A 27655-nucleotide genomic window follows, 5' to 3' on the forward strand; every position below is an offset into this window, starting at 1 on the left:
TCCCAACTGCCTGGAGACTCTCTGGGGCCATCTTGATTACAGGGAGGCAGAGATAGGGGATAGTGGGTCTCCTCTTGGACCTGTAGTCTTGATGACAAGGTATCCAGAGCCAACAATAGTCTTCGGTGATGGCGTCTATGGTCATAGCCAACTTGGCTCTGCTATCATAATGTCTACATGTGGAAGACAAGAAATTGTACCACGTGGGTACGTTCTTAGGGTTTTAAAAAGCAGTCTTGGAAATCTAGGAGCTGGGCTGGGGAGAGAGCTCAATTACTAAAATTCTTGCAATGGAAACATAAAGAACTCATGTGAAAAAGCCAGGCCTGGTGACATGTACTTATAATCCCAGGGTCTTAGTTAGGGCTTCACACTGTGAAGAGACACTATGACCATAGCCACTCTTATAAAGGACAATTCATTGGGGCTAGTTTACAGTTTCAGAGCTTTAGTCCATTATCATCATGGTGCTGAGAAGGAGACTGTGAGCCACACTGGGCACAGCTTGAGCATAGGAGACATCAAAGCCCACCCCCACAGTGATACACTTTCTCCAACAAGGTCATAGCTCCTAAGAGTGCCACTCCCTATAGGCTGAGCTTTCAAACACATGACTCTGTGGGGGCTATTCCTATTCAAACTAACACACCCAGTGATGAGGAGACAGAGACCAGCAGAGCCCTGAAGCTGGCTGGCCAATCAGCCAAGCCCACTTGATGAGTTCTGGGCCAATGGGTGACCCTATCTCAAAATAAGGTCAAGAGTGTTCCTGAGAAAGACATCCAAGGTTGTCCTCTGGCTTCCATATGCACACATACACACATGTACACATACCCACACCAATCTAATCCACGATGTTACTGAAATCATTCTCTCATGTACTGAAGGAGGAAAGGGCAAGATAGAAGTCTGTCTGGGGACTCAGAGAATTCTGTCCCTCCTTCCCTCCTGCCCTGGGTCAGGGGTGAAAGGTGAGAGTGCTTTATGTGTTGTGGAGCCCCATAGCTGCAGAGCTGTTTGGAGCTGTGACCCCTACCTTCTCAGATTTGAAGAACATCCTGCTAATAAAACACTCTCCACAGAGCAAGCCCTTTTGGTAGCTTCTGCTGATTTCTGTGGTGTGGATTCTCTGGCTATGGCTGCTTTCAAGCTACCTGCCAGCAGTATAAGCTCTGGATTCAAAAGCCCCAGAAGATTTAGCTACTGCCTCTCAAAAACTGGCAGGAGCCAGCCTTGCAACATCTCTGCCTTTGGTGGCAGAAGAGAATCTGCCACTTAGTTGTACTAACAATATACCTAGTGCTCATGGACCCCTCTTTTCTCTTGCATAAAACAGGGCAACACTAGACTGTCTCTCAGGGCCGTAGAAGTCTTTGGGAGTGTGTGACAAAGCACTGTTGGGACTAAGTGTGTTCCTCTTGCACAATCACTTTCTGTCAGGACTATCATTTATTTTCTATACTAGGCTTTCAGAAAAAAAAGCTCATTTGAAGATGGTGTCCCAGCTGTGTCCTAAGCCACTCGTGCTCATTTCTTCTGGGACACCACACACACGCACACACATATAAACACACTCACCCTATCCCATTTCCTCAGCGGCCCTGGTGTCATTGCTCCATTTTATTAAAGCAGAAAGCAGTGACAATTATTTTCATAATGAACTGGCTCTTCAAATTAATGCCAATTACACTATGCAATCATGATTAAGATTGTGCATTAATCAACGGTGCCAACCTACTTATTAGCCTCTTTAAATACTGCTCGTGAGGAATGTATGGGAAGGGAGAGAATGGAGATGAGCCAGGGGAATCAGGGCGCTGTCTCCAAGTGGGGCAGGAGCACTCTTCAGAAGCCAAAGCCACCGAGGCTGGGCCTGTGCCCCAGAGGGGCGGGGCTTGGCTCAGAACCCAGCCCACCAGACACCTAGGTTTATGAAACTAAGTTCTGCAGAGGGTGGGAGGGAAGACCAAGAAGGGAGAGGGTATTAGGGGACCCTTGACTGTGCATGGATGAGATTAGGGTCCCTCATGGATGCAGTGCCTGAGGCAGAGATGAAGGTCTATGGTGTCTCTAGAGTAGATGGATGGGCAAGGTAGGTTAGAGGAAGAAGACGACTAGGGGAATGAGGTAGCCTCAGATAAGGTTTGGTATTTTATTGAAACATCCATTGGTTTCTTGGGGTGCCTTCATGACAGAGTTAGGTCACTGCAACAAAGAACCGCTGGCCCAGTAAGGCAGAAATGTTTGCTCTTTGGACCTCTACAAGAAAAGACTGTCAACACCTGCCCTGGAATATGGGAAGTCAAATTCCTTTCATTTGTCTAAATCATACTGTTTCCTCCTGTGATGGCTGCCTTTTGAGATCTCAGCACGTCAACACACTCAGCTTTGGTGGTATAGTTCTTCCTTGGCACAATCAAACTTTGGGTGTGTGCACCCCACTCTGCGCATGGAAAAGCAAGTTCTGGGAATATGGAGGAGCTTCCTCTGGTGGAGATGGCTGGGTCTGAGCAAGGCATGCTGTCTCTGAAGCCTAAATGGAGAGTCTTTCTACTGTCGTATGTAAGAGTGGAGCACCTACATGCTGGCTGCCTGCTGGTCACGGTCAGCCATGGAAAAAGGCCCACGATGATGAGGATGTGGTGGCAGGTTGGCACAGGGCAGATGTCAGCAGGTTTTCACAGAATTAAATGATGGAGGCTTAGTCTCAGTCTTGTGGAGTCCTGTAAAAAAGGTCTGGGTCTGACAGCTTTGGGGTGTGCATGGGGAGCTTGTTTCTGATATGAAGACTCTAGGAGCCCTTGGTTTTATTTCATTTCATTTGTTTTTCTTTTTTCTTTTTTTTCTTTTTTTTCAGAGAGGGGTTGGTTCTCTGTGTAGCTTTGACTATCCTGGAACTCACTCTATAGACCAGGTTGGTCTCAACTGCACAGATCTGCCTGCCTCTACCTCCAAAGTGCTGGGATTGTTTTTGTTTTTGTTTTTGTTTTGAATTTGCTTTAAAAAAACATCATAGCTGGTATTTGTCCAATTGTTTGCTTTTGCATTTAGCATCTATGTGCATGTGTGTGCAGAGGCCAGAAGAGGTCTGACTTACTGAGTTCTGCAGTCAGTCTCTGACTCATTCCCTTGATACAGGGTTTCCCACCGAGCCTGGAACCAACTCTAGTGAGCCCCACCTCTGCAGCCCCACACCCGAAACAATGGAGTCCCAGTTCCGCCTCTGCACATAGATGGGGGACAGACTCAAATTCCAGCATAGCGTGTGCTCTTTCCCACTGAGCAATCTCTTCAGCTCATACACTGTACACACACACACACACACACACACACACACACACACACCACACACACTTTGTAAAAGTATTTGAAGTGACAGTATATATTTGCTATAAATAATTTGGAAAACTTTAAAAAATGTGAAGATCAAAATAATCCATTAACCCCTTGTCCCCATACTTAGCTGAATGTAATGTTTGGATACAAACCCTTCCAGCTTTTTTTTAATTCTGTAGCTATAAATAATATTTTAAACCTGATTTTCATTTGATAAACAAGTATCATAGGATGTTATTTGCCTTGTTTTGAGGGAAGATGATGGCTGCCCTCTGCGCTCTTCAACATTCTTTCAAGAGCGTTTTAAAGTCTCTCCTACTCTCCATGCTTTTCCTCGACACAGAAGGCTTGCCAAACAACAGCAAAAGCACACGCTCCATTACGTTTTTTACTTTCTAGAAAGTACCACTGTTAACATTTTGGTGTGTGTCCTTCTGGTGTGTCCTTTTTTATTTTAATTGGAATCACATTAAATTTATAAATTAATTTGAAGAGAACTGACATCTTTACAATATTGAGCCAGCCCTTCCGGGAGTAAGTTATGTCTCCCCATTTATTCAAGTCTTCTTTTATGTCCCCCAGTAAAGTTTTGTACTTGGCTTGATGGAGGAATTGCACATTTATTGTAAAGCATTTTACAATTTTTTTTTCTGTTGCTTTTGTGAGTAGGGTCCTTTTTATTCCTTGCAATTCCTTGCTGTTTATAGCCGAGGCATAGGAAGGCTGTATGTTTTGGGTTATACATATGCTGGCCCTGGAGTGCGCTCCGGGCTTTGTTGCTTCTGTTTTCATCTGATTTCCTTGAGTTTTAAAGGGAACTATAGTAAATATCATCTGCAAGTTGTGTGTGTGTGTGTGTGTTTATGTGCTTGTGTGTGTGTGTGTTAGAGATCTGCATGCATGTGTACATGTATGCACATCCATGCATGGAGGTCCAAGTAGGTGGTCAGGTGTATCTCAGGCTCTTGGTGTTTTGTTCTGTTTTGTTTTGGCCAGGCTGGAGGCCAGCCAGCCCAAGCAATCCTCAGGTCTCCCTGCCTGCTTCCTTTGCTCCACTCCAGGGCTGTGGTTACAGGTGAACAAAGCCATGCCCCGCCCACCCCCCCACCCCCCCCCCGCACGCCCCTCTTAACACTAGTTCTGGGAATGCAAACTCAGGTCCTCAGCAAGAGCAGTTACCTCCTAAGCCATCTCCTCAGCTACTCTGAGTAATGTCAACTGTGTCTTTTCTGATGGTGAGACCTCGAGTCTTTTTGAGACTGTAACCTTGAAAGAGTTTTATCATGAAGACTGTGTCATGCTTCTAGAGAGATCAACCAGCTGTGTGGCCTGTCTCTTTGGACCTGCAGCCTCTCCTGCCCTGCCCACCCCCTCCCCATCACTTCCACACCTCCTGTATTTTAAAGCAATTTCCCTGCATCTCAGCATTCTTTATCCTCATTGTCACGCTCAGGGCCTGTTTTCACTGTGCGGGTGGGTTTTAATATACTGAGAAATCTCTTGCTTTGGGACATTGAGGATATTCTATTTATTAATATTCCATAAAGATATCCTTATACATCAATGCATTTAGACATGGACTTACCATGCCACATGGCATTTTGATCATTTATTGACCAAATAAGCAGATAAATACAGTGGTGTGGTGACTCAGTGCAGAACTTCCTGGAGAGGCAGAACACAGAGAAGGAAATCAGTCATCCATAGGTGACCACTCTGAGAAAATGATCCTTCACCATCTTTCTTCCCCTCTTGTTTCATGTTGTGTGAGGTTTATGTTCACTCGCACAGGTTCACAAGCGTTCACAAGGTTCATCTGCTCTTTACTCTTTAGCATATTCACCTTTCCCTTGATTTCCTTTTTTTTTTCTTTTATTACTTTTATTCATTTTAGCCTGTTTGTGTCGGGGTATGTGTGTGTGTGCATGTTCACATACATGCACATGCTTGTGTGTCTATGTGGAGGTCAAAGGACAAACTCAGATGCCGTTCGTCAGGGGCTCCACCTTCTTTAGACAAGGTTTCTCCCTGGCCTGAAACTTACTAGTAGTCCGGCTGGAGAATTACACACCCGCGCCATCAAACCTTTAGTTTTGGAAAGCAGCCTTTGTTGTTTGTTACATGACATCCAGGGATTGAACTCACGATTGCAAGGCAAGCATTTTACTGGCTGACCTACCGCCCCACCTCACTCCACCCCACGGCTGCTGCCCCTTTGTTTCTTTATTCAATAGACTTAGTTTAAGGGAGAAAGTTTTCAGCTCATAGCAAAATGGAACAGAAGGCATGGAAATTTTCCACATCCCCTGCGCATACACGCTCATTTGCCTACTCCGTGGCCATTGCCAGGCACTAGAGTGGTGCGTTCCTTCCAAGTGCTGGACTTGCACTGACACGCTGTCTCAGCATGTGATTCAGGGTAAGGTTCGCTTTCAGTATTGAGCACTATGGGTCTGACAAATCCATAGTGACATGAGTTCACCATTGCAGTGTCCTGCAGATCGATCTCAGGGCCCTAAAATGTCTCTGTGCTTCCTCCTACGAAGCTCTCCTCCCCCCACCCCCAATCCCAGATGACCACAGGCCGGCTTCTCTGTGTAAGATGAGCCTAGGTTCCCTCTAAGTCTTTCCAGGCTTTTCATGGTTTGGTGTGAGCGTGGGTTAACATCTCTCTGTGTGAATGCCCCTGCTTCTTTGTCCATTCACCTAGTGAAGAGCATCCTGTTTGCCTCCCAGTTTGAACAATCTTAAATAAAGCTGCTGTAAACACCTTTGTACAGGCTTCTAAGTGGACTTAGGTTGGCAGCACCTCTGGGTAAATTCCAAAGAGCGCAGCCGTTGGGTTGAATGACAAGCGTGTGTTTGATTTTCTTGTGAGGCTAAGGCAGGAGTGTTGGGTTGTTATGAGTTTGAACCCAGCCTGGGCTACATAATGAGCTCCAGGCCATGGGATGAGACCTTGAAAGGAGTATATTGAGACTTATAAGCAGCTGGAATCAGAGTTCTGTGCCCTTCTCTCACGGCTGTTTCTGCCGCTCTTCGTTTTCACGGATATTTGCTATTGTCAGAGTGTTACTTCCTTTCCTTGTTGCTGTGACCAAATACCCAACACGAAGCGCCTGCCGTAAGAGAGAAGGGATAGTTTTGGCAGTGGCATGGGATGGTGGTTAGACCACACCCAGCATCAGCAAGCAGAGAGAGGAGAATGTTAGGGCTCAGCTCCAGTCTTTCTTCCCCTACTTTTATTCTGTCAGGTGCTACAGACTAAGAAAGGTTTAGGTCTTCTCCTTCTCCTTCGTCTTTTCCTCCTTCTCTTCCTCCTCCTCTTCTTCTTCCTCCTCTTCCTTTTCTTCCTCCTTCTTCTTTCTTCCCTCTTTTCAAGACACAGTTTCTTTTTGTGTAGCCCTGGCTGTCCTGGAACTCTTTCTGTAGACCAGGCTGGCTTCAAACGCAGAGATCTGCCTGCCTCTGCCTCTGTCTCTGTCTCTGCCTCTGCCCCTGCCCCTGCCCCTGCCCCTGCCCCTGCCCCTGCCTCCCGGGTGCTGAGGTTAAAGGCATGCACCACCGCCACTGCCCTGCAGGTCTTTTCTTCTTAACGTCCTCAGGAAACACCCTGAAAGGCACACCCAGAGGTGTGTCTCCTAAGTGACTCTGAACCTAGGCAAGCTGACAGTGAAGATGAGCCATCCCAGCCAGTGTTCTGGATTTTGGCTATTCTCATGAACATAGTATTGTTTCCATTTGCACTGCAAGGACGCCGTAGGGCACAGCGTCTTTTTCCTCACTTGCTCACTTTCAGTGTATCTTCTGTGATGAGCTGCTTGTTACTGTCTTTGGCCCATAGCTATGGTTTTTTGTTTTCTTACTTTCAAGTGTGTTTTGGATTAACAGTCCTTTACCAAAAGCATCCCAACCCATGGCTTGTCTTCACTCTTCTAAGCACCTTTTGCAACACAGTTTTAATTTTGATTGCGTCCAGCCTGTCAAGTCTTTGTTTTATGGAGCAAGGCTTTGATATTATCTTAAAAAGTCATTGCCAAAGCCCAGTCTAAACTTCGGTCCTGTGATCTTCTAGGATGTCATAGGTCACACAACTCATCTTATTTTGTGAAAGGTGTGGGATCCATGCCCAGATCTTTTTCTTTTCACATCAGTATCCAGACATACGTTATCTGTGTCATTGCCTTTGCTCCGGTGGCAAAGCTCAGCTCCATGTTTTAAATTACTCCTTTGAATTTTATTTTATTTTATTTTTTAATTTAATTTTATTTTTTTTTCTAGACAGGGTTTCTCTGTATAGCTCTGGCTGTCCTGAAACTCACTCTGTAGACCACGCTCGCTTCGAACTCAGAAATCTGCCTGCCTCTGCTTCGTAAGTGCTGGGATTAAAGACGTGTGCCACCACTACCTGGCTCCCTTTGAGTTTTTAAAAATCAGTTTTGTTGTCTTCTTCAAATAGATCCTATACAAACCTTTCTAGATTTAGTAAATATTCCTTTTCTTTGATTGCTAATGTGGGTAATATCATGGGGTTTTTAATTTTTCAAATCACACTTTTTTTTTTTTGCTAGTGTATAGGAAAAAGTAGTTGACAGTGTTTGAATTCTTGGACTTATAGCACTTAGTATGACATCAGCGTTGTCTATTCATGTCATAACATGTGACAGAATTCTTTCTTTTTTATAACTGAATGATATTCTCTGTGCATAAGGTAACACAAACTGCTTAATGTCTCATCCTCTGGTACACCTTGGCTTGCCCCTGGGTTTTACTATGGTGTGTAAAACACCTGTTCACATGGGTGTGCAGATCCTTGCTCATGTCCCTGCTGTTCCCATGCATGAAATGACAGGGCCATATCCTAGTATAATAATTCTATTTCTGAAATACTGCTGTACAGAGTAGCTGGACCACTTATAGCTCTACCAACAGGATACACCAGTCCCAATTTCCCAAACCTTCACTTCTTCATAACTTCATTTTTTTGTGTGTTTATTTTATTATTAAAACTGCATTTAGGTGTGTATTGTCTGAGTGTGGGAGGGTGTGTGTGCATTCCACAATGTGCACGTGCAGAGGTCAAAGGACAACTTATGGGGGTCAATTCTTCATCCCTCCACGTGGATCCTGAGGACTGAGCTCAGGTCTCCGTGCTTGGGACCAGGGTGTTTACCAGCTGAGCCATCTCACCTGACCGTTCAGCAGCATTGTAAACAGTGTCTGTCGTAAGACGTGGGAGACAGTTACATCACTATGATTTTAATTTGCTTTCCTCTAGAGATTAGTAATGGTGAACATCTTTCAGGTACCTTGTTGACCATTTCTGTATCTTCTTTGAAAAACAAAGTGCCTGTTCAAACCTTCCATCCACTCTGTCAGTCAGATTTCCTGTCCTTATTTATTCATAGATTTTTTATATACATTTTAAATCTTTATTTTTTGTTTTATGTGTGTCTTAATTGGAGTTTCTATTGCTATGATAAAACACCACAACCAAAAGTGATTTGAGGAAGAGTTTATTTGACTTTCATATCCTAAATCACAGCTCATCGAGAGAAGCCAAGGTAGAAACACAATCTGAGTGGGAATTCAGAAGCATGAGCCAAGAGAGGCAGGAGCTGAGGCAGAGGCCATGGAGGGGCACTGCTTGTTGGCTTGCTCCTCATGGCTTGCTCAGCCTGCTTTCTTAGAGAACCCAGGACGACCAGCCCACTGGAGGCACTGTTCACAATGGACTAAGTTCTCTATAAATCAACCCGGTAAGAAATGCCCTCCAGGTCTGCCTACAGCCTAATCTTATAGAGGCGTTTTCTCTATTGAGGTTCCCGTCTCTCAGATGACTATAGCTTATGTCAAGCTGGAATAAATCTACCCAGGACTATGTGTATTCATGTTCTGCCTACATGTATGTCTGTACACTATGTGCATGCAGTATGGGGGCCAAAAGAAGGCATTGACACCCCCGGGACCAGAGTTACATGGTTGTGAGCTACTGGGAACCCATGATTGTGGGTGCTAGGAACCCAACCCAGATACTCTGGAAGGGCGTAAGTGGTCTTAACCACTGAGCCATCTCTCTAGACTCCTGTCTTTATTTAAATGCCTAAGGGAAACACCATAAAGAAGGAAGGTGTTATCTTGGCTCAGAGCTTTAGAATTTCAGCCTATGATTGGTTGTTTCCATTTCTGCAGACCTGAGGCGTGGCTGAGCATGAAGCAGTTCACATCCTGGCTGACAGGAAGCAGAGAGAGTCCAGGAAGAATTGACGAAGACAATATATAGCCCAAGGGGTCACCGTAGTAACCTACATCCTCCAGCAAGGCCACACCCCCTAAAGTTTTCAGCCAATCACCAGCTGGATATTAGAATTTGACAGATGAGCCTGAGGTGGGCCAGTGGGAGGAGCATGGAATATTAAAATCAAAACATCCAAGTTTTTAAAAACCTATTTATTCGTCTTACTTTGTATATAGGTATTTTTGCCTGTAAATGATGTGTACACCATTTGTGTGCCTGGTGCCCATGGAGGCTGGAAAAGGGTATTTGGTCTCCTGGAATTAGTTACAAATGGATGTGAGCTGCCTTGTGGGTGCTGGGAAATAAACCCCAGTGCTCTAGGAAAGGAGTCAGTGCTCTTAACCACTGCGCCATTCCCCAGGCCCGTAGCGTCCAGCTTTAAATTAGGTTTTTGTTTAGGTGTTTTAGAAGTTCACTGTATATCCTGGATATCAATCCTTTGTCCATTCTGGCAGGTAAACACTCATCAGGCTCCCGGTTACCTTTTCACACTCTTAATCGTGTACTTAGATGCATACTTAGATGGTTTTTCATGAAGTTCCGTTTGTCTAGTTTATCCTCTGTTGCCAGTGCTTTTGCCGTTAGCATCCAAGAAAACCGCTGCCAAATCCCATGCCGTAATGCTCTTGCTTTGGCCCTATTTCCTTCTAGAAGTCTGGTTTTAGACCTTATATTTAGTAAGTAGAAAGTTTGAAATTAGGAACTGAGAGTTTTCTAAATTTGTTCCTTGTCAGGACTGCGAAGGTTATTCAGGGTTCAGTGAGTGTCTGTGTTGATTTTAGGATGGAGTTTCCTGTTTTTATAACAACCAACAAGCATCGGGTTTTTGACCGGATTGCATTGACTCTGTAGGTTGTTTGGGGCAATATTAACACCTTGATATCATGATGTCCTGCCTAAACCCACAGGGTGTGTTTCTTTTTATTTACATTTTCTTTAGCTTTGTTCAGCAATAATTTGTACTTTTCATCATTAAAGTCTTTTATATCCTTGGTTAAGTCAAATTGCAAGTATTTCACTGTTTAAAGAATTATTAGTTTGAGGGCTGGAGAGACAGCTCAGTGCTTAAGAGTACCTACCTCTCTAGTAGAGGACTGGAGTTTGGTTCCTACGTCCATATGAGCTGTCTCACCTCCTTCTGTAACTTCAGCCCCAGAGGGTCTGACAACTTCTTCTGGACTCTGCAACCATTAGCATGCTTGTGTGTGTGCATGTGCATGCATGTATGTGTGCACACACGCTTGGGCATGCATATACACATAATTAAAAACAAATTTTTTTAGACTTTATAGATACATTTTCATACTTTTGATGATGTCAGAAGTGGAGTTGTATTTATATTTTTTAGATGATTAATTATTAATGTATAGAAATGCAACTTTATCATCTTGACTTAATAGTCTACTTTGCAAAACTTACTGGTTCTAAGGGTTTTTATGAAGGATTTAGATTTCCCACATACAAAATCATATCTGCACATAGAGGTATAATTCAAGTATCTATTTCTTTTTCTTGCCTTTGTGGATGCATTTGAGACACTGATGCTTAAAGCCAAATTTCACATAGTTAGGTTAATAATTCCATGTTTCTCCCCGTCTTTCTGTCTGCTATATTTTAGTTTTTTACTCTTTCTCTGTCTTTTGTTTTATCAAACAGATTTTATGATTCTAGAACCTTCCATCCCTTAGAGTGCCAGCTGTACTCTCTCTTTAATGCACTGGTTCTCAGCCTTCCCAGTGCTGGGACCCTTTCATATAGTTCTTCGTGTTGGGGTACCTAACTCTTTGTCTTAGGGTTGTTATTTCTGTGAACAGACACCATGACCAAGGCAACTCTCATAAAGGAAAACATTTAATTCAAGCTTGCTTACAGTTTCAGAGCTTTAGTCCATTATTATCATGGTGAGAAACATGGCACCATCCAGGCAGACATGGTGCTGGAGAAGCCGAGAGTTCTACATCCTCATCTACAGGCAGCAGGAGACTGTGTACCACACTGGGCGTAGCTTGAGCATCTAAGAGCTCAAAGCCTCCCCTGACAGTGACACACCTCCTCCAAGAAATCCACATCTCCTGATAGTGCCACTTCCTATGGGGAAGACATGAGTCTATGGGGGCCATTCCTATTCAAACCACTCCCCCCCCAACCATAAAATTATTTTGTTAGTACTTCACAGTTGTGATTTTGCTGTTATGAATCATTGTGTAAATATCAGGTAGGCAGGATAGCTGATATGCCATTGTGTGAGAGGTTGTTCAGCCCACCCCCACCCCCGAAAACGGGTCTCCAGCCACAGGTTGTAAACAAACTGCTGCTTTAGTGGTTGCTGCAAAGTTCAAGAAGCACATTTACAACTAATACACACTCTCTTTCAGGTGACAAGCTAGTACCTTCTTATGGCAATTCTCCTGTGCATTCTGGCATCTGGGATGCCATTTATTTGGCTTATAAATAAGTGTGTGTGTGTGTGTGTGTGTAATTTTAACTATTTCAAATAAGCACTTATTTGTTAAATCAATTCAGAATGAGAAAAAATAATTTTGCCTTCACTTAATTTCCCCTTAGTATTTTTCATTCTCTGTTTTGGCCCTCATTTCCGACCTACATCATTTCCCTCCTCTCTCTAAATGTCTTTGTATGTTTCCTGAAGTGCAGGTCGACTGTAAATAACTTCCTTTCACTTTAGCTGTTATTTCCCTTCACATTTGAAGGATAATTTCTCCAGGTAAACAATTCTGGGTTGGTGTTTATTTCCTTCTGCACTTTAAATATTTCACTCCATTTTTTTCTTAACAAGGTGGTCTCGAGATGTCAAGTATAATTCCATCTTTGCTAGTCGCTATAGATGGTGTATTTTTCCTCTGTATTCTGACAGGATTCTTTTCTGACAGAATTCTTTTTTTTTTTTTTTAAATGTATATGGGGACACCATCTCTGTCCTCAAACACACGAGAAGATGGCATTAGATCCCATTACAGATGGTTGTGAGCCACCATGTGGTTGCTGGGAATTGAACTCAGGACCTCTGGAAGAGCAGTCAATGCTCTTAACCACTGAGCCATCTCTCCAGCCTGACAGGGATCTTTCTAATCTTTCCCTTTCTGCTATTTGGAGATGGTACGGTGTGCCTGGGCATCAGGGGTCATCCGACAGGTGGGTTCCCAAGCATCCTAAACCTTTGGTTGAGAGTTTGACATTAATTTGAGAGCCATTTCCAGTGATTATTGTTTTCATTACATCTTCTCACTACTCTCCTGCGATTTCCCCCCCACACCCCCCATTTTTAATCTGAAACATCCTAAGGTTCTCAGATATTGTGTCCCGTTGCTTTCTCTTTTCGTGCCTACCTTCAGTTTTGGGTTTGAGTATTTCTACTGAAGTTTCCTCAAGCTCACAGTCGGCCTGCGAGCAGCTCATGCCTGGCATCTTCGTTTCTGTCACAGTGCTTAGCTCTCTGGCATTCTTTTTTATCTCCTTCCCTCAGAAGTTCATCGTCTTCTATAGTGTCCACTCTGCTACAAGAGCCCTTGGCATATTGACACGGTTGTTTTGAATTCCTAGTGGGAGAATTCCAACATACTTGTGATCTCTGTGTTTGATTCTGATACTTGTGTATATTTTTTGCTAGCGTGCGTCATGTTCAACAGTCCTGGGATTAGGATGGGTCCCCTCTCTCTCTCCCTCTCCCTCTTCCTTTCCCCCTCTCTCTTTCCCATTCCTTCCTTCTTTCCTTCCCCTCTTTGATATTTTTGTTTTTCACTTTGTTTTCTGTGTATGCATGTATGTGTGCACATGTGCAGGTGCGTGCCCCACAGGCATGCTTGCACACATATGCACACACATGTAGAGACCCGAGGCTGATGTTCAAAGTCTTCCCCAGCCACTCATGTCAATCACTGAGGCAGGTTCTCTGGGTCTCTGCCTTCTCGGTGCTGGAGTTACAGGTGAACTGCCGTTCCCTTCTGGCTTTGGCATGGGTGCGGCGGATCTGAGTTCTAGTCCCCCCACTGTGAAGCAGAGGCTTTCCCTGCATAGCCACCTTCCCAGACCCTGGATGAGGGTCAGACTCTCCCTTCCCTCAGGTCCATTAGGGCCCCTCAGTCTCCAGCAGCTTAGGGGAAGTCAGCGAATTTCCCTTAAGACAGACTTTGTAAGGAAGAAGAAAAATCTTTGACACGTTTTAGAATCGTTCCCGTTGCCTTCCACTGTTGAGTACACCTGGCAATTTCTCCACCCCAGGATTCACCATGAGACCCTGGAAAGGCTCAGGGGTGGAACCCAGAAATGTGGGGACCTGGTAAATGGTGCAGACGGAAGGTTTTGTCCCTCAGGTTTATCTATAGTGAGTCTCCAACAACTTGTCATTTGCAATTTTTGTTTTCCTACTGGATCTCACGATGGTTTCTGTTGCCAGATCTCTCTCCACTTCTTCAGACTTTCCTCATAGATGGAATAAAATTCCCGACAGAACAATGTAGTAAAGAAGGCTTTATTTTTGGCTTGCAGTTTGGTGTTAGGGGAGCTTCAGCATCTGGAATTCCATCTGTGGAGGCAGGAGCTGGTAGATAGGTTGTTATATCTCTGGGTCAGATCGGGGACTTGGAAGCTAAGATCTCAGGCTGGAATTGGGGCCAGCTATAACCTTCTAGCCCTGTCTCTATGGTCCTATGCCTGATAGCCAGGCCCTGTATCCAAACGATCTCACAGCTTCACCAAACAGCACCCCCAACTGGGGGCCAAGTATTCAATCACATAAGTCTGTCTTCCCCATTACGTATCACAGTATACTGTGATGCTCTCCTCTCTGTCTCTCTGGCCAGTTTTGGAGAAGATGGTTGCTTTGGGGCTCCATGCTTACAGACTCAAGAAAAGTTGTCATTGGATGGTGTGATGAGTTTTTTTCCAAGCTTGTCATATGACAGACCAGAAACTGGAAGCCACATTTTTCCTTTTACTCTTCCCAAATAATGAAAACAATCCAAATACCCACCAGCTGGCAGATGGATTGTGGTACATCTATGCTCAGCAATGGTAGTTAGTGCTGAGACATTCTACACACTGATAAGCCTAAACACACTGAGCGCAAGAAGCCAGACCCAGAAGAACACCCACTGTGTGATTCCATTTGCATGAAATGTTTAGGAAAAAAATATTTGGAGACAAAAGGCAAATTAGTGGTTTCCTGGGGCTACTAGTACAATCAGTGAAATGGCCACAGGGGATATTATGGGATACTGGAGAAATTCTGAAACTGGGCTGTGGTCTGCTCGCATGCCTTCATACTCAAGACCACCATAGACCCAAAACAGGTCAATTTTGTGGGACACCAACAATACCTCAAAAAAGCTCATGACTGAAAGAATAAAAGCCGTCCATAAATACATGATAGTATTAAATAAGTGACGGTCCCCCTTGCCCAGTGGCTCACACCCACACGATCCTGTTCCACACTTTTTTTCCTTCCTGCATTTCCTCAGAACGAGAGCAGCAGACACATCATGGACATTTCACATATTGCTACAACTTTTGAAAATAGCTGTACATGGTGGTGCACGCCTTAAGTCTCAACACTCAGGAGGCAGAGGGAGGGGCATCTCTGAGTTTGAGGCCAGCCTGGGTTATAAAGTAAGTTCCAGGACAGCATGGGCTATTCAGAGACACCCTGTCTCGGAAAAACAATAACAACAACAGAAAACTTTAAAGAATAATTTCGGAGGATTATAATAAAATTACATCAACTCCCCCTTCTCTTTCCTCCTCCATACCTCACCTATGTACTTTCTTTACTCTTTCTCAAATTCATGATCTCTTTTCCTTTAATTACACACACACACACACACACACACACACACACACACACACACGTACACACTCATGAACACTTCACATATATATACCTAAAGACAGAAATACAACCTGTTCAGTTCATGTGATATGTATATTTTATATGTATATGTCATATATTACATACAATACTATATACTGCATATTATATATTGTATATTGCATATATGAAACACACACACATACGTTTTCAGGGCTGACTTCTTGGTATTGCATAGCCAGTCTGTGTACCCTTCTCTGAGGAAGATTCTTTCTCCTGCACTCGGCATTCCTTAGTTGCCTGTGCTTTGTGTTCCAGGTGGAGGCCTGGAGAGATTTCCTTCTTCCATGTTAGCGTCTCTGATGAGATAGCAAGCTTGTTCAGGTCTTGTTTAGGCAGCCATGTTTGTGAAATGCCTTTGGTCTAGCTTCTATGGCTTTTCTCAGAGACTCAGCCTCCTGGGCCTCTGGCTCTCTCTGTCTCTGAGTCTGCAGTGACCACTGAGCTTTAGGGGAAGGGGTTGGGTTGAGGTTGTAGCCTTGTGACTGAGTTCCGCAGCTCTGCATTTTGATTGGTTGTAGTTTTCTGTAACGGCCTCCATCTGTTACACAGAGAAGTTTCTCTGATGAGGAATCTTATCGTTAAAGTTTTACAGTTCCATGGATATGCATGGCTTACCACCCCCTGGTTGGATATTTCTGGATGTTCTCCATACATGGCCATTAGGAAAAGCAATGTGTGCCATTTTTCCCCGTCTGTCAACAAAGAGGCAGGTACCAGCGTGTTTTCCTCCGTCTTCTCCCTCTGCCCATCAGATGAGCTACCCTGGCATCTTGTTGATTTCAACAGGAAGAGTTTATTTAATTAGGAGGAAAGGTGACACCTATCTCCATCCTCTGATAGCATTTTTTTTCTTAGTGGAGAAAACCCATACTTTCTGCTTGCACCTGCTTACACCGGGGCATCTGTCTTTTTTTGCCAATTCTAAGTGCTTTTTATAGCATTAACTTCTATGTTGCTGTTTATGGCTAGCCTCTTGACGTTCAAGGTTGTTTGTGGTGATTTGGGTGCAGAGAAGTCTAATGTTACTTCCAGTCTTTCTCCCACATTTTCTGATTTTATTGAAATGCTCAGGCAGGCTTCTTTCACCCCAACATCATATACTATTTGCCCATTTTTTCTATTTTTGACAATTTTATAGCGCTCTCTTTCACCTTTCTCTTATTTTCTTGTTAATCTTTAATTCATCTAGAATTTATTAATATTAGAATCTAGAGAACCAGGCATGTAGCTCAGTGGTAGAGTGTTTGCCCAGCATGTATGATATTCTAGGTTCAGTCCTTGTACCAAAAAGAAAAAGAACTGAAATCCCCAAATAACAGAATAATTGTCAGGATACAATTAATGAATAATTCATTCTTTTTCGGCTGCGAAACACCCTTCTCATTCATGTTTTAGATACTTGTCTCTGCCTGAGCTCTTTCTAAGGCTTTTTATCTCGTTCTCTTGATCCTCTGTGTCTTCAGACGCTAGTACAACACTGTTTTAATTATTTTGGCTTAATGATATACTTTAAAATCTGATAATAATACAAGTCACCTTTCATCATCCCTGTAAAGACATTTTTCCAGTCATTATCTAACATTCAGCCTTCCAGCTTAAGAGTCATTTTTCCAAGTATGAGAGGCGTCTTTCTGCGGTCCTGACTCGAGTTGAAGTAAACTGAAAAACGACTTTGGAAAAGACTGAGACCCAAAACTTTACTTTCCAAGGGACAGCAGCGTTGGGGCTACATGTGTCTGTCTCTGTCTCTACGTTTGTTTCACCGATTCCCACCAAGGCATGTCTCAGATTTCACAGCGGTTCCCCTGCCTCTGCCTCCTGAGTGCTGGGATCAAAGTCTTGCGCCACCACTTCCGGCTTGGTTATCTCTCCTGCTGAAGGTGTTTTTTTTTGTTTTCCTCATTTGTAAACTATTGAAATTGCATGTTTACATTTGTGTTGTTGTTTAATATTTGTGCTGATGTTTTCTTTTTAAAGATTAATTAATTTGTTTATTTTATGTATATGAGTACACCATTGCTGTCTTCAGACACACCAGAAGAGGGCGTCAGATCCCATTACAGATGGTTGTGAGCCACCATGTGGTTGCTGGGAATTGAACTCAGGACCTCTGGAAGAGCAGTCAGTGCTCTTAACCGCTGAGCCATCTCTCCAGCCCCTTGTGCTGATGTTAACAACCCTTTTGCCCTTAAGTTTTCCCATGAGTTGTCACTGATATCAAAGAGGCCCTAACTAGCCGGGTGGTGCTGGCACACGCCTGATTAACAAGCATGTGGGAGTCAGAGGCAGGTGGATCTCTGTGAGTTCAGAGCCAACCTGGTCTACAGAGCCAGTTCCAGGACAGCCAGAGATACAGAGAAACCCTGTCTAGAAACAAAACAAAACAAAAGTGCTGACTAGCTATTTAACTCTCTGTAAGAGCTCTTGCCTGTCTTTATGGTTGGGGATTATTTACTTATTTATGTATTTATTTATTTATTGCTTGTCCATTGTTCCCACTGGTGCAGTAGTAACATTGATGCTCTAGGGCAACCCACCAATTCCTGACTGGATCAGAGGCCTGCTCCATGGGAGGAATATATGCGTGGTGCTATAAACCCTGCTCAAAAAAACCTACAGCTAGGGCTCTCACTGGCCTTACAGGTGAAATCTACAACTGATGGTTTGATAAATGCTCATGCAGCTAAGCCGCCTTCTAAATTCTTCCTGCTTATACCCACAAATTACAACCTTGGTCCGAAAAGCCTCCGTAGACTCTATGCAGTGGTCAAAGCGGAGATTCATAGTCAGCCAAAGTGCTGAGAATAAGTGTCTGTTGAGTTTTCAGCCCTTACAAGGCAGCTCCTTTGAGGCCCAGGGAGTGTTGCCGAAGAGGAGGCAGGAAGACTGTTAAGGGCCAGGGGACAGGGAAGGGGGCTGTGACATGCTGACTTACGGCTGTGGGATGTCCATCATGAACATTCTGCAATCGTGACCACCTGCTCAAGACCCATAGACAGCATGCAAAAAGAAAATTATCATGAAATCGGGGCGGGGGTAGTTGGGAAAGAGCGGGAGGGAGCTGAGAGATAGCAATGGGGAGTGAGTACGCTCACAATACATTAACATTTATATCATATGCAAATAGTAACTTGCACCTTTGCCAGAGCTGAGAGCCTCTCTCAGTTCACTTTCAATCTCGTTTTTTTTTTTTTCTGGTTACTGGTGTGCAGTGAGTCTTCACCGACACTTTTTTTTTCATTTGACAAGAAGGCCTTTAGTGTTTTAGGTATTAGTTAGTGTGATATTAAAGCCGATATGAGCTAAAGTTGCTTGAAGGGAGTGTCTTTCCTGCCAACGTCTTATTAGACATTTTTTATGGCAGTAGACGCTGACTTTCATCAGACATCTTCCTGAATTTTGCAAGTGAATCGCATTTTCGTCTCCTTTGAACTATTGATGTGGTGGAATGGGATTCATGGATTTCTTTATATTGAGCTGGTCTTGCATTCCTGAAATAAAACTATGTGGTCATGGTATGTTAGCCTTGTAATATTCTGGTAGGTTCTACTTGCCAAAACTCTATTAAGCATTTTCATAGCAGTATTAAGTTGGTAATCTTATTTGGGCCTGTCAGATTTTGTTAGCAGGAATTTGCTAGTTGGGTAAAATGTATACTTTTTGTACATGGAAATTACCTAGGATCTTACTGAACACTGGGGTGAGAGGCCCTTGTCTGTAAAACCTGAGCCAAGCATCCGTGCTCTCTCCCCATCCCTCCTCCCACACACAGCTCTGTCATTTCTCACAGGAGGAATCTTTGAGTATGCGGATGGTCCCAACGCCCAGGTCATGAACGCTGAGGAGCATGCCTTTCGATTTTCTGCCAACATCATCAACAGGAACAGGACTCTGCTGCCCAACACCACCCTAACTTACGACATTCAGAGGATTCACTTCCATGACAGTTTTGAGGCCACCAAAAAGGGTGAGTGAGCAGATTTTCACTGTGTGGGCACGGGGTGGGGGCAGCCTTTCTCTCTTGTACTAACCACCCTCCTCTAGGAGTAGGGGTGGGCCTACGAGGAAGTTCCGGGCTAACCAGGCATGGTGCTGTAGCCTGTAATGACAGCAGTAGGGAAGCCGAGGAAAGGTCATGAGCTCCAGGCCACCCTGGGCTATATAACAAATACAAAGCCAGCCTGAGCTACACAGACCCAGGGAGAATATGAAGAGTGGCTGGAAACTGAGGAAAGGGAGAGAGGGGCTGAGATTGCCTGAGAGGAGGTCAACCAAGCTCTCCAGGACCTTTGGACCAGAGGGAACATTTTCAAACTTGATTTTTCTTTTCTATTAGCTTTACTAGTGGGCAAATATTAAAACTATTTATGGTGCAGGATGTGCTGTTTGGATACATGTGTGCCTTGTGGATTGCTCAAATCGGAGGACCTCACCCATCTACCACATCTAGCATTTATCTCTAGCATTTATCATTTCTTTTGGTTAAGAACACTGAAAAAACACTCTCAGCTATTTTAAAATATGCGTCACATCATTACTAACCATAGTCACCTTGCTACGGATCTTATTTTATCTTCCATTGGCATCCAGCTCAAGCAGCAATAGGTAGCATACATATAAAGCAGATACTGTACTAGCCCGAGAACATACCATCTGCCTGCCGTAAAAAGCCTTTATGAGCACAGCGTGCTGCTCAGTGCCTGCAGCAACTTGACCCCAGAGCCTCCAGATGAGGCCTGAAGTCTGACACTCGGGCCTGTATTCATATGAGTGTGTGCTTTCTGCTGCCTAGACAGTCCTCACTCACAAAGGCAAGTCGTGGTGAGTCCAGTCAAAATTATCCCACACCCGAATCCTCAAAAAAAAAAAAAAGATAAAAACAGATATTCCCCATATCTTTGCTAATTAGAAAACACATTTAAAAGAGGGAAATGCCACTGCCCATGGGTCTCCAAACACACACAACAGTAACTGACTTCTCAGTACCTGGGTGAACAGCCAAGCTTCCAGTATTCTACACAGCACAGCCAAGTGCACAGTGGGGTTCTTGTCACTATTTGTTGTTGTTTTGTTTTGTTTTTTGTCTTTTTGTTTTTCAAGATGGATTGTCTGTAGCCCTGCCTATCCTTGAACTCACCATGTAGACCAGGCTGGTCTCAAACTCACAGATCTGCCTGTCTCTGCCTCCTGGGTGCTGGGATTAAAGGTGTGCACTACCACTGCCTGGCTTGTTACTATCTTTTTAAAATGATTCATTTATTTTTGGTTTTTGTGTATTTTGTGTGTGGGGATTTTTTTGTTTGTTTGTTTGTTTGTTTGGTGTAGGTTTGGGCACCACATGCATGCAGTGCCTGCAGAAGCCAGAAGAGGGTGTCAGATCGCCCTGGAAAGGGAGTTTGGTTATGAGAGTGCTGGGAACTGAACCCAGTTCCTCTGCTGGAACAACCAGTGCTCTTAATTGCTGGGCCATCCCTCCAGCCCCATTTTAGTGTCTTTTAAGAGGCAGATCCTATACGTACACCCATTCGTGTATTCATATACACAGTGAGCCCTCCAGGCTCATGGACTCTACAACCAGGGTCCAAAAATACTCAGGGGAGTTAAAAAGAAAAGAAAAAGGAAAAAAAAAAGAAAAAAACCCAGTTGCTTCTGTGCTAAACATATATAGACTTTTCTGTGTCATTTTCCCTAAACAATAAGCACAGCGCCTATTTACATAGCATTTGCATTGCATTGTGGGAAGAGGCGTCTTGAGACTATAGAGCATAAGGCACAGTGAGTGGAAGATATATGCAAATACCAAGCCCCCCTGTGCCAGGGACCCAGCATCTGCCAGTCTGCTATCTGCAGGGGGCCCTGGAACCAATTCCCTGCAGATCCTGAGGGAGACTGCATATCTCAACTATATTTTTACATATATATTTAATTCAAATTCAACTTAAAGGCTTAGATAACTGGAAATAGCTTCCATAGAACCTTAGATTTCCATGTAACCATTTAAAGATCTCGAGCCTAAGGAATCTCATTTCCAAAATGACTAGGTCATCTTTTCCGAAATATGATATCATAGCCCATCAAAGCTCATATCACAATTTTTAGTTAAATCGTTGTGTTTTAATGTACTTTCTCTTCTCCCTCACATTATTGAAGGGGACACTGTCTTTGGATATTTGATCTATTCCTGGGGCACCTGAAGGGTCAGGGAGTACAATAACTGCTCAGTAAAGTGATCGTCGAATGAACCGTGAGAACCTAAGAAACATTGTCTAGGACCCCTGTAAACTGGGTTTAGGGGTTAGCATCATTCACATCTGTTCTGATGCTGAGACTCATCCATCTCTCTAAAGAGTTTCTGATTTCTAAGCCATTTAATCTCCTGGGCAGCCAGGGGCAGAGAGGCCAGGATGTTACGTGTTCATGGCTCTGTTTTCCAAAGCCCCACTCTGGTTAGCTTTTGAGCGTGGAAAGTCTGCAGAGTGTGCCTGTAGAACCAGGCTGCCCAAGCTGGTTTCCCAGCAGCTCCCACCTCAGCTGTCTTAGACAAAATGCCTCAGTTCCCTACGATGTGAAATAGTGCCTTTGTTAAATGCCTGGGATTGTGTCTGACACTCTAAAAAGTGGGATTTGGAGCCGGGCAGTGGTGGCACATGCCTTTAATCCCAGCACTTGGAAGATTTCTGAGTTTTAGGCCAGCCTGGTCTACAGAGTGAGTTTCAGGACAGCCAGAGCTACACAGAGAAACCCTGTCTTCAAAAACAAAAACCAAACCAAAACAAAACAAAAAATAGTGTTATTTGACTCTGGGTAGACTTGGCTCCTCTTTTCTACCCATAGGCCATCAGGGCAGGGCCTGACCCCCACAAGGGCTTTCCCTGATGTCCCCTTCGCATAAACACGCACATGCACACCATGTGTGCCTATGGTCAAAGGCTCCGAGGTGTGGAGCTCTTATGTTTGACATTCATGAGCTTTATTCTACCCTAGCTTAGTCTGAAGCCCCGCCTCTCTGTACTGGTCCTTTTGCTTGTTCCCAGCATTCCTTGCCACCAGCATCAGTAGACAGAGGACCCATCTTTCCACCACGTGCAAATGACTACAGAGGGTCAGATCTAGTCACAGACACTTTAGGACTCAGCAAAGGCTGGAGTCGGATCAGAAGCAGCCCAGATGCTATGCCGTCCGGCTAGTGATGCTCTGTGATTGTGTGAAGGTGTGTGTATAAGGATGTGTGTTTCTGTCTCTCCCACTAGACCACAGGCTCTATTAATGTTTTGTTACTCTACTACATAACCTAGTGTCCCAGTTTGCTTTATGGTTGCTATGATAAAACACTGACCAAATCCAATTCGGAGGGAAGCCGAGGCAGGGATCAGAGGCGGGAGCTGAAGCAGAGACCATGCTTACTGCCTCTCTTTCTGTGCTCGGCCTGCTTTCTATAAAACAGAGGACACCTGCCAAGAGTGACACCACCCACGGTGGGCTGGCCCCTCTTACATTGTCAATCAAGACAACGGGCCTGTCTGATGGGGGCAGTTCAATGCCTGTCTGATGGGGGCACTTCAATACTTGCCGCTCCCTCCTCTCAGGTGCCACTAGTTTAGGTTAAGTTGACAAAACTAACCAGCACACCTATCATGTACCTGCACCTTGGGTGCCCAAAGCCATTACTAATGGTTTGGTCTAATATACAAATGAGAGAAAAGTATGAACGAATTCTTGGTGTGCTGAACTCACTTTAGATTCCTCCCGATCATCTCAGTGGGAGACGAACGTTCACCCTCTACAGGTCACCACCAACACATCAGGTCTCCTCAAAGGACCAAGAGCTACAATAGCAGGAGGCACTAGCCAGAGGGCTTCCTGGAGTAAGAGGTGTCTAAGCTGTGCTCTGAAGGACGGTTGGAAACAGTAAGGGCAGGGCAACGTGGAAAGTAGGTGGGGTTTGCACGATAGCCGGCCAGACAGTGCACTCAGTCATCCTGGATGAGCATTTACTGTGTGACAGGAGTTAGGGATCACAGGCTGAGTGAGAAAGGCAGAGGTGGCTGGTCCCTGCTATTGTAAGACTTCCATTTATCTTCTTTTTGTTTTGTTTTGTTTTGTTTTGTTTTTCTGAGACAGGGTTTCTCTGGATAGCCCTGGCTGTCCTGGAACTCACTCTGTAGACCAGGCTGGCCTCGAACTCAGAAATCCACCTGCCTCTGCCTCCCAAATGCAGGGATTTAAGGCGTGTGCCATCGCCGCTTGGGGGTCACTGTGTGCAGCCAGACAGTTTCATAGGTGGTTGCACAGATCTGTATTCCCACAGCAGTGCACAAAGCTGGCAGGTGCTCTACCTCTGTGCGGACATGCAGGGAGATCAGCTAGGCATTTTAAGATTTCGGCTGATTGGTGAAGTGGTTATGTTATTGTGACCTTCCTTTATATGTTATTGTGACTTTCCTGATGCTTAGGCAGTGGAAGTTCCTTTTAATGGGGAAAGGCCTCATGGGGCTCAGTGCAGAAGGAAGAACTAATTCAGCCAGAACAGGTGGGGCAGTTGGCAGTAGGCTTTGTGCTTCCTTGTCCCATTGCCCATACCTATAATGCTCCATTCTGCTACTCTGAATGTTTAATAAGTCATTAAATATTCCTTTTCTCTTTTTTAGAACCTTTCCGTGACCTTTTCAAAATTGAGCTGTTTGTCATCTCCTTGTTGATTTAACGGAGTTCTTTGCATATTCTGATAAGAGTGGTTTGGGGGCAGTGTATATGCATTTATATATGTATTGTATTAGTTACCCGTGGGGCTGCCTTAACACTCTGTTAGCAGTATCTCATGAGAAGCAAAGACCTTAATTGTAGGAAGTCCGATTTACTAATAATTCTTTGTGTGTTCTGGTTAAGGGATGTCTGTCCATCTCAAAGACCATCTCCCTTGTTTTCTTCTAGGAGTTCTGTGGTCGTGGCTTTCGTGGTTGCCTCTCTGATCTGTCTTAAGTGATTTTCTGTGTAGGGTGCGATATGACTGTTGAGATTTGTTTCTTGCGCACGAGGCTGGTAGGATGGACTCACCCACTATCACCACAACAATGTATGGGTGGACCTATACACCTGCCAAGCCTCATGCCAGATGGATGATGTCTCTATGTACCCAATTTTCTGTTAAAAAACAAAGGGACCATGTACATGAGACAGACAGATTGGCACATAATTAAACAATGGAATTTTAATCATCCATAAAGGAACAGGCTCACGTAGTAGTAGAATCCCGTGGTAGAGAGCTTGTCTGGCATGTGCCCTTTTCCATCACACACACACACACACACACACACACACACAGATGTAGGCAAGGGGTGCTTTAATCTATGGCACTCTCTCTCAGTCTTTCAAACCTCTCAGGTAGCCTCCCCGTTCCACAGATGGAAGCAGCAATTTCTGATATTCCAGGCAGTTCTGTTGGGCCAGCTCCCACTGAACACAACACCCTTCCCTCTTGCCCAGGAGCTGCCCTCCCCTCCCCACCCCATCCCCCGCCTGTACTTGTTTTGATCTCTGATATTCCAGGCTGCATTCCTTAGGAGCTTCGTCAGGACCCTTCCAAGAAGATGCACTTAGGCCTAATTCTGAGGAATCCAGTGATGAGTAATTGTTTCTAGATGGACGTTACCACCACTGTTTCCTCCCACCTCCTGAGCCGGATCCAGCCACCTTAAGTCACGTGGGGCAAGGGGACACAGCAACCTAAAACCCAGCGCCTCCTACCTACCAGCTCTGGCTGAATTAGTACTTTCTCCTGCTTGAGGCCCAGGAGGCCTTTTCCCCATTAAAAGGAACTTTCACTATTGCCTTTATTTTGAAATGTTTTGTGGAAAATTAAAAGAAGAGTGTCTGCCAAGCAGGCTCTGAGCCAGCAGCCCAGAAAGCACTGTGTTTCCTTCCAAGCCTGGCCAGAGCAGGCTGGAATCGACCCAGCGCTCCCCAGACTCCTCTGCCTGCACTTATTCTCTGGGTGGCTCAATTCCTTTTAAGACACAAATTGATTGGGATAATTTCAGCTATAACTACAATTGCCACGGAAGGGGGGATGTATTCAGGCTGAGGACTCCTACAATGACTGTGAACCATCAAGTTACTGTAAAATGACCAGAAAATGGATCCAAAATTGAAGCCACAAATAATGTAATTGCTGCAGTGTGTGCACGGGACTGCCAGGACAAGTTTGGCTGCTGCCCTGAAAACATCTGGAAGCTGAGCTGCTGCTGTTGCTGCCATGAGAACCCCTGTCCAGGTCCTTGTTGATAACACAGTACTTCCATCCTGGGAGATCCTCAGAGGGTGGAAGAAACATGCAGAGACTAGAAAACAGATGTAGAGATGGGATAAGGAGAGAGAAATGGAGATCAGGAGACCACGTAGGTCTCGACTCTTGCACCGTTGGGAGAATGGGGTCCAGGGTGGGCATTGCTGTCATCTTTCACCACCAGAGATGGCAGTAGCACAATTTGTGTCATCCCTGTCTTTGCTATCACATTCATCCCTGCCTCTGTTGCCATCATCTTCATCATTGCTATGGCAACATCTTCATATACTGGTACTGTGGTCGACAGCATCCCTATCCCACTGGTACTGTGGTCCAACATCGGTGTCTCAACACTATCTTCGGCATCATATACTCTGTGCCTGGTCTGCTGTCCCCTGTCTCAGTCAAACATGATGCTCAGCCCTTGGTCCAGGATAGGGTCATCATAAAAGGTGTACATTGTGAGGATGGAAGATATGCTGCAAACAAGCAAGTGAACATGAATGTATTCGTTTCTCTCAGCCCTTGACTGTGGATGTGACATGAGTGGCTGTTTGAAACCACGGCTGTGATTTCCCCCACTACAGTGGACCTGTAACCTGGAACTGTGAGCTGAAATAAACCTTTTCGCTCCTGCATTGCTTTTAGGATGTTTCATCACAGCAACGGAAATGAAGATAGAACAGAGGTCTAAGAGGCATCTTAAATATTTAGATGATATCACTGAACGAAAGGGGAGATGTTCATATCAGATCTTAGGGAGCAGGCCAGGAAGGAAGGCAGAAGCTGGAGTTCCCAGTCAGTAGATGTTTGCTTCCTGCTTGACTGGAAGCTGGGATGCCACTTAACAAAGACATCATGGTTGAGTAGCGTGGTTACTGGGCCAGTGTGCTGCACAACTGGCCTTATAATTGTCTCTTCTTACCTCCCGGGTGTCAGATGAAGGAGAGACTGTTACAGCCCCATTGCTCAGATGAGGAAACTGACTTATTGAGTTGTCTTCACACACACTCATACACCCAAGGTTCCTCTGGCTCTTTTCCCCATGTGTGTATGCAAATGTCAAAATCACTGCACACTCCCAGTGCACATAGCCCCTCATTAACCTGTGTCACTCTCCTCTGTTGTAGCCTGTGACCAGTTGGCGCTGGGTGTTGTAGCCATCTTTGGGCCGTCACAGGGCTCCTGCACCAATGCAGTCCAGTCCATCTGCAACGCCTTGGAGGTACCCCACATCCAATTGCGCTGGAAGCACCACCCCCTGGACAACAAGGACACCTTCTACGTGAACCTCTACCCTGACTACGCCTCTCTCAGCCACGCCATCCTCGACTTGGTCCAGTCTCTCAAGTGGCGGTCAGCCACCGTGGTCTATGATGACAGTACAGGTGGGTGGCTAGACTTGTCAAGGCTGGGGGGAAGGGTGAGGGAACAGAGCGCCACCCTTGTCTGCTTGCCTAGCATGACTGCTTCTGAGGAGAAGGTCCCATCTCACACCAGACACCAACAGCAGCCGGCTGCACTGACACTTTCCCCCTGGGGTTTCTCATACCACCCCCCCACACACACACCAGCCTCACACACCCCTTTTATTCAACCCAAGCCTGGCTCACATCTGACTCTCCTCTCCCCAGAACGCCTACATCATCTTCTGCAGCAGAGTGCTTGGCGCATGCAGAACATTGACCTGGGTTCACACTTCCCTGGCTACCCAACAACAGCCCACACTCCTACATCCCTATTCTCCCACCTGCAGGAGGCATGTCCTTATTCTCTGCACCCATTCACAGTTTGCTCCCAATGTGGCCTGGCGTGAGTGATGTCCGTGCTTCCTGTAAACACCCCCCCCACT

General features: G+C 44.9%; 1 protein-coding gene across 6 annotated transcripts in view; it reads left to right on the forward strand.

Annotated features, from left to right (window-relative positions):
• Grik3 (glutamate ionotropic receptor kainate type subunit 3) overlaps nt 1–27655 on the forward strand; it is a 212651-nt gene that overhangs the window by 112711 nt on the left and 72285 nt on the right. For all 6 annotated transcript variants that reach the window (XM_031378625.1, XM_031378626.1, XM_031378627.1 and 3 more), the window contains exons 2-3: nt 19312–19488; nt 26934–27191. In XM_031378625.1, coding sequence (XP_031234485.1) covers nt 19353–19488; nt 26934–27191 — 394 coding nt within the window. In that variant the 5' untranslated portion in view covers nt 19312–19352. The remainder of the gene's footprint in view (nt 1–19311; nt 19489–26933; nt 27192–27655) is intronic.

The sequence above is a fragment of the Mastomys coucha genome, unplaced genomic scaffold (assembly GCF_008632895.1).
Source record: "Mastomys coucha isolate ucsf_1 unplaced genomic scaffold, UCSF_Mcou_1 pScaffold18, whole genome shotgun sequence".
In the NCBI taxonomy this organism is placed as follows: Eukaryota; Metazoa; Chordata; class Mammalia; order Rodentia; family Muridae; genus Mastomys; species Mastomys coucha.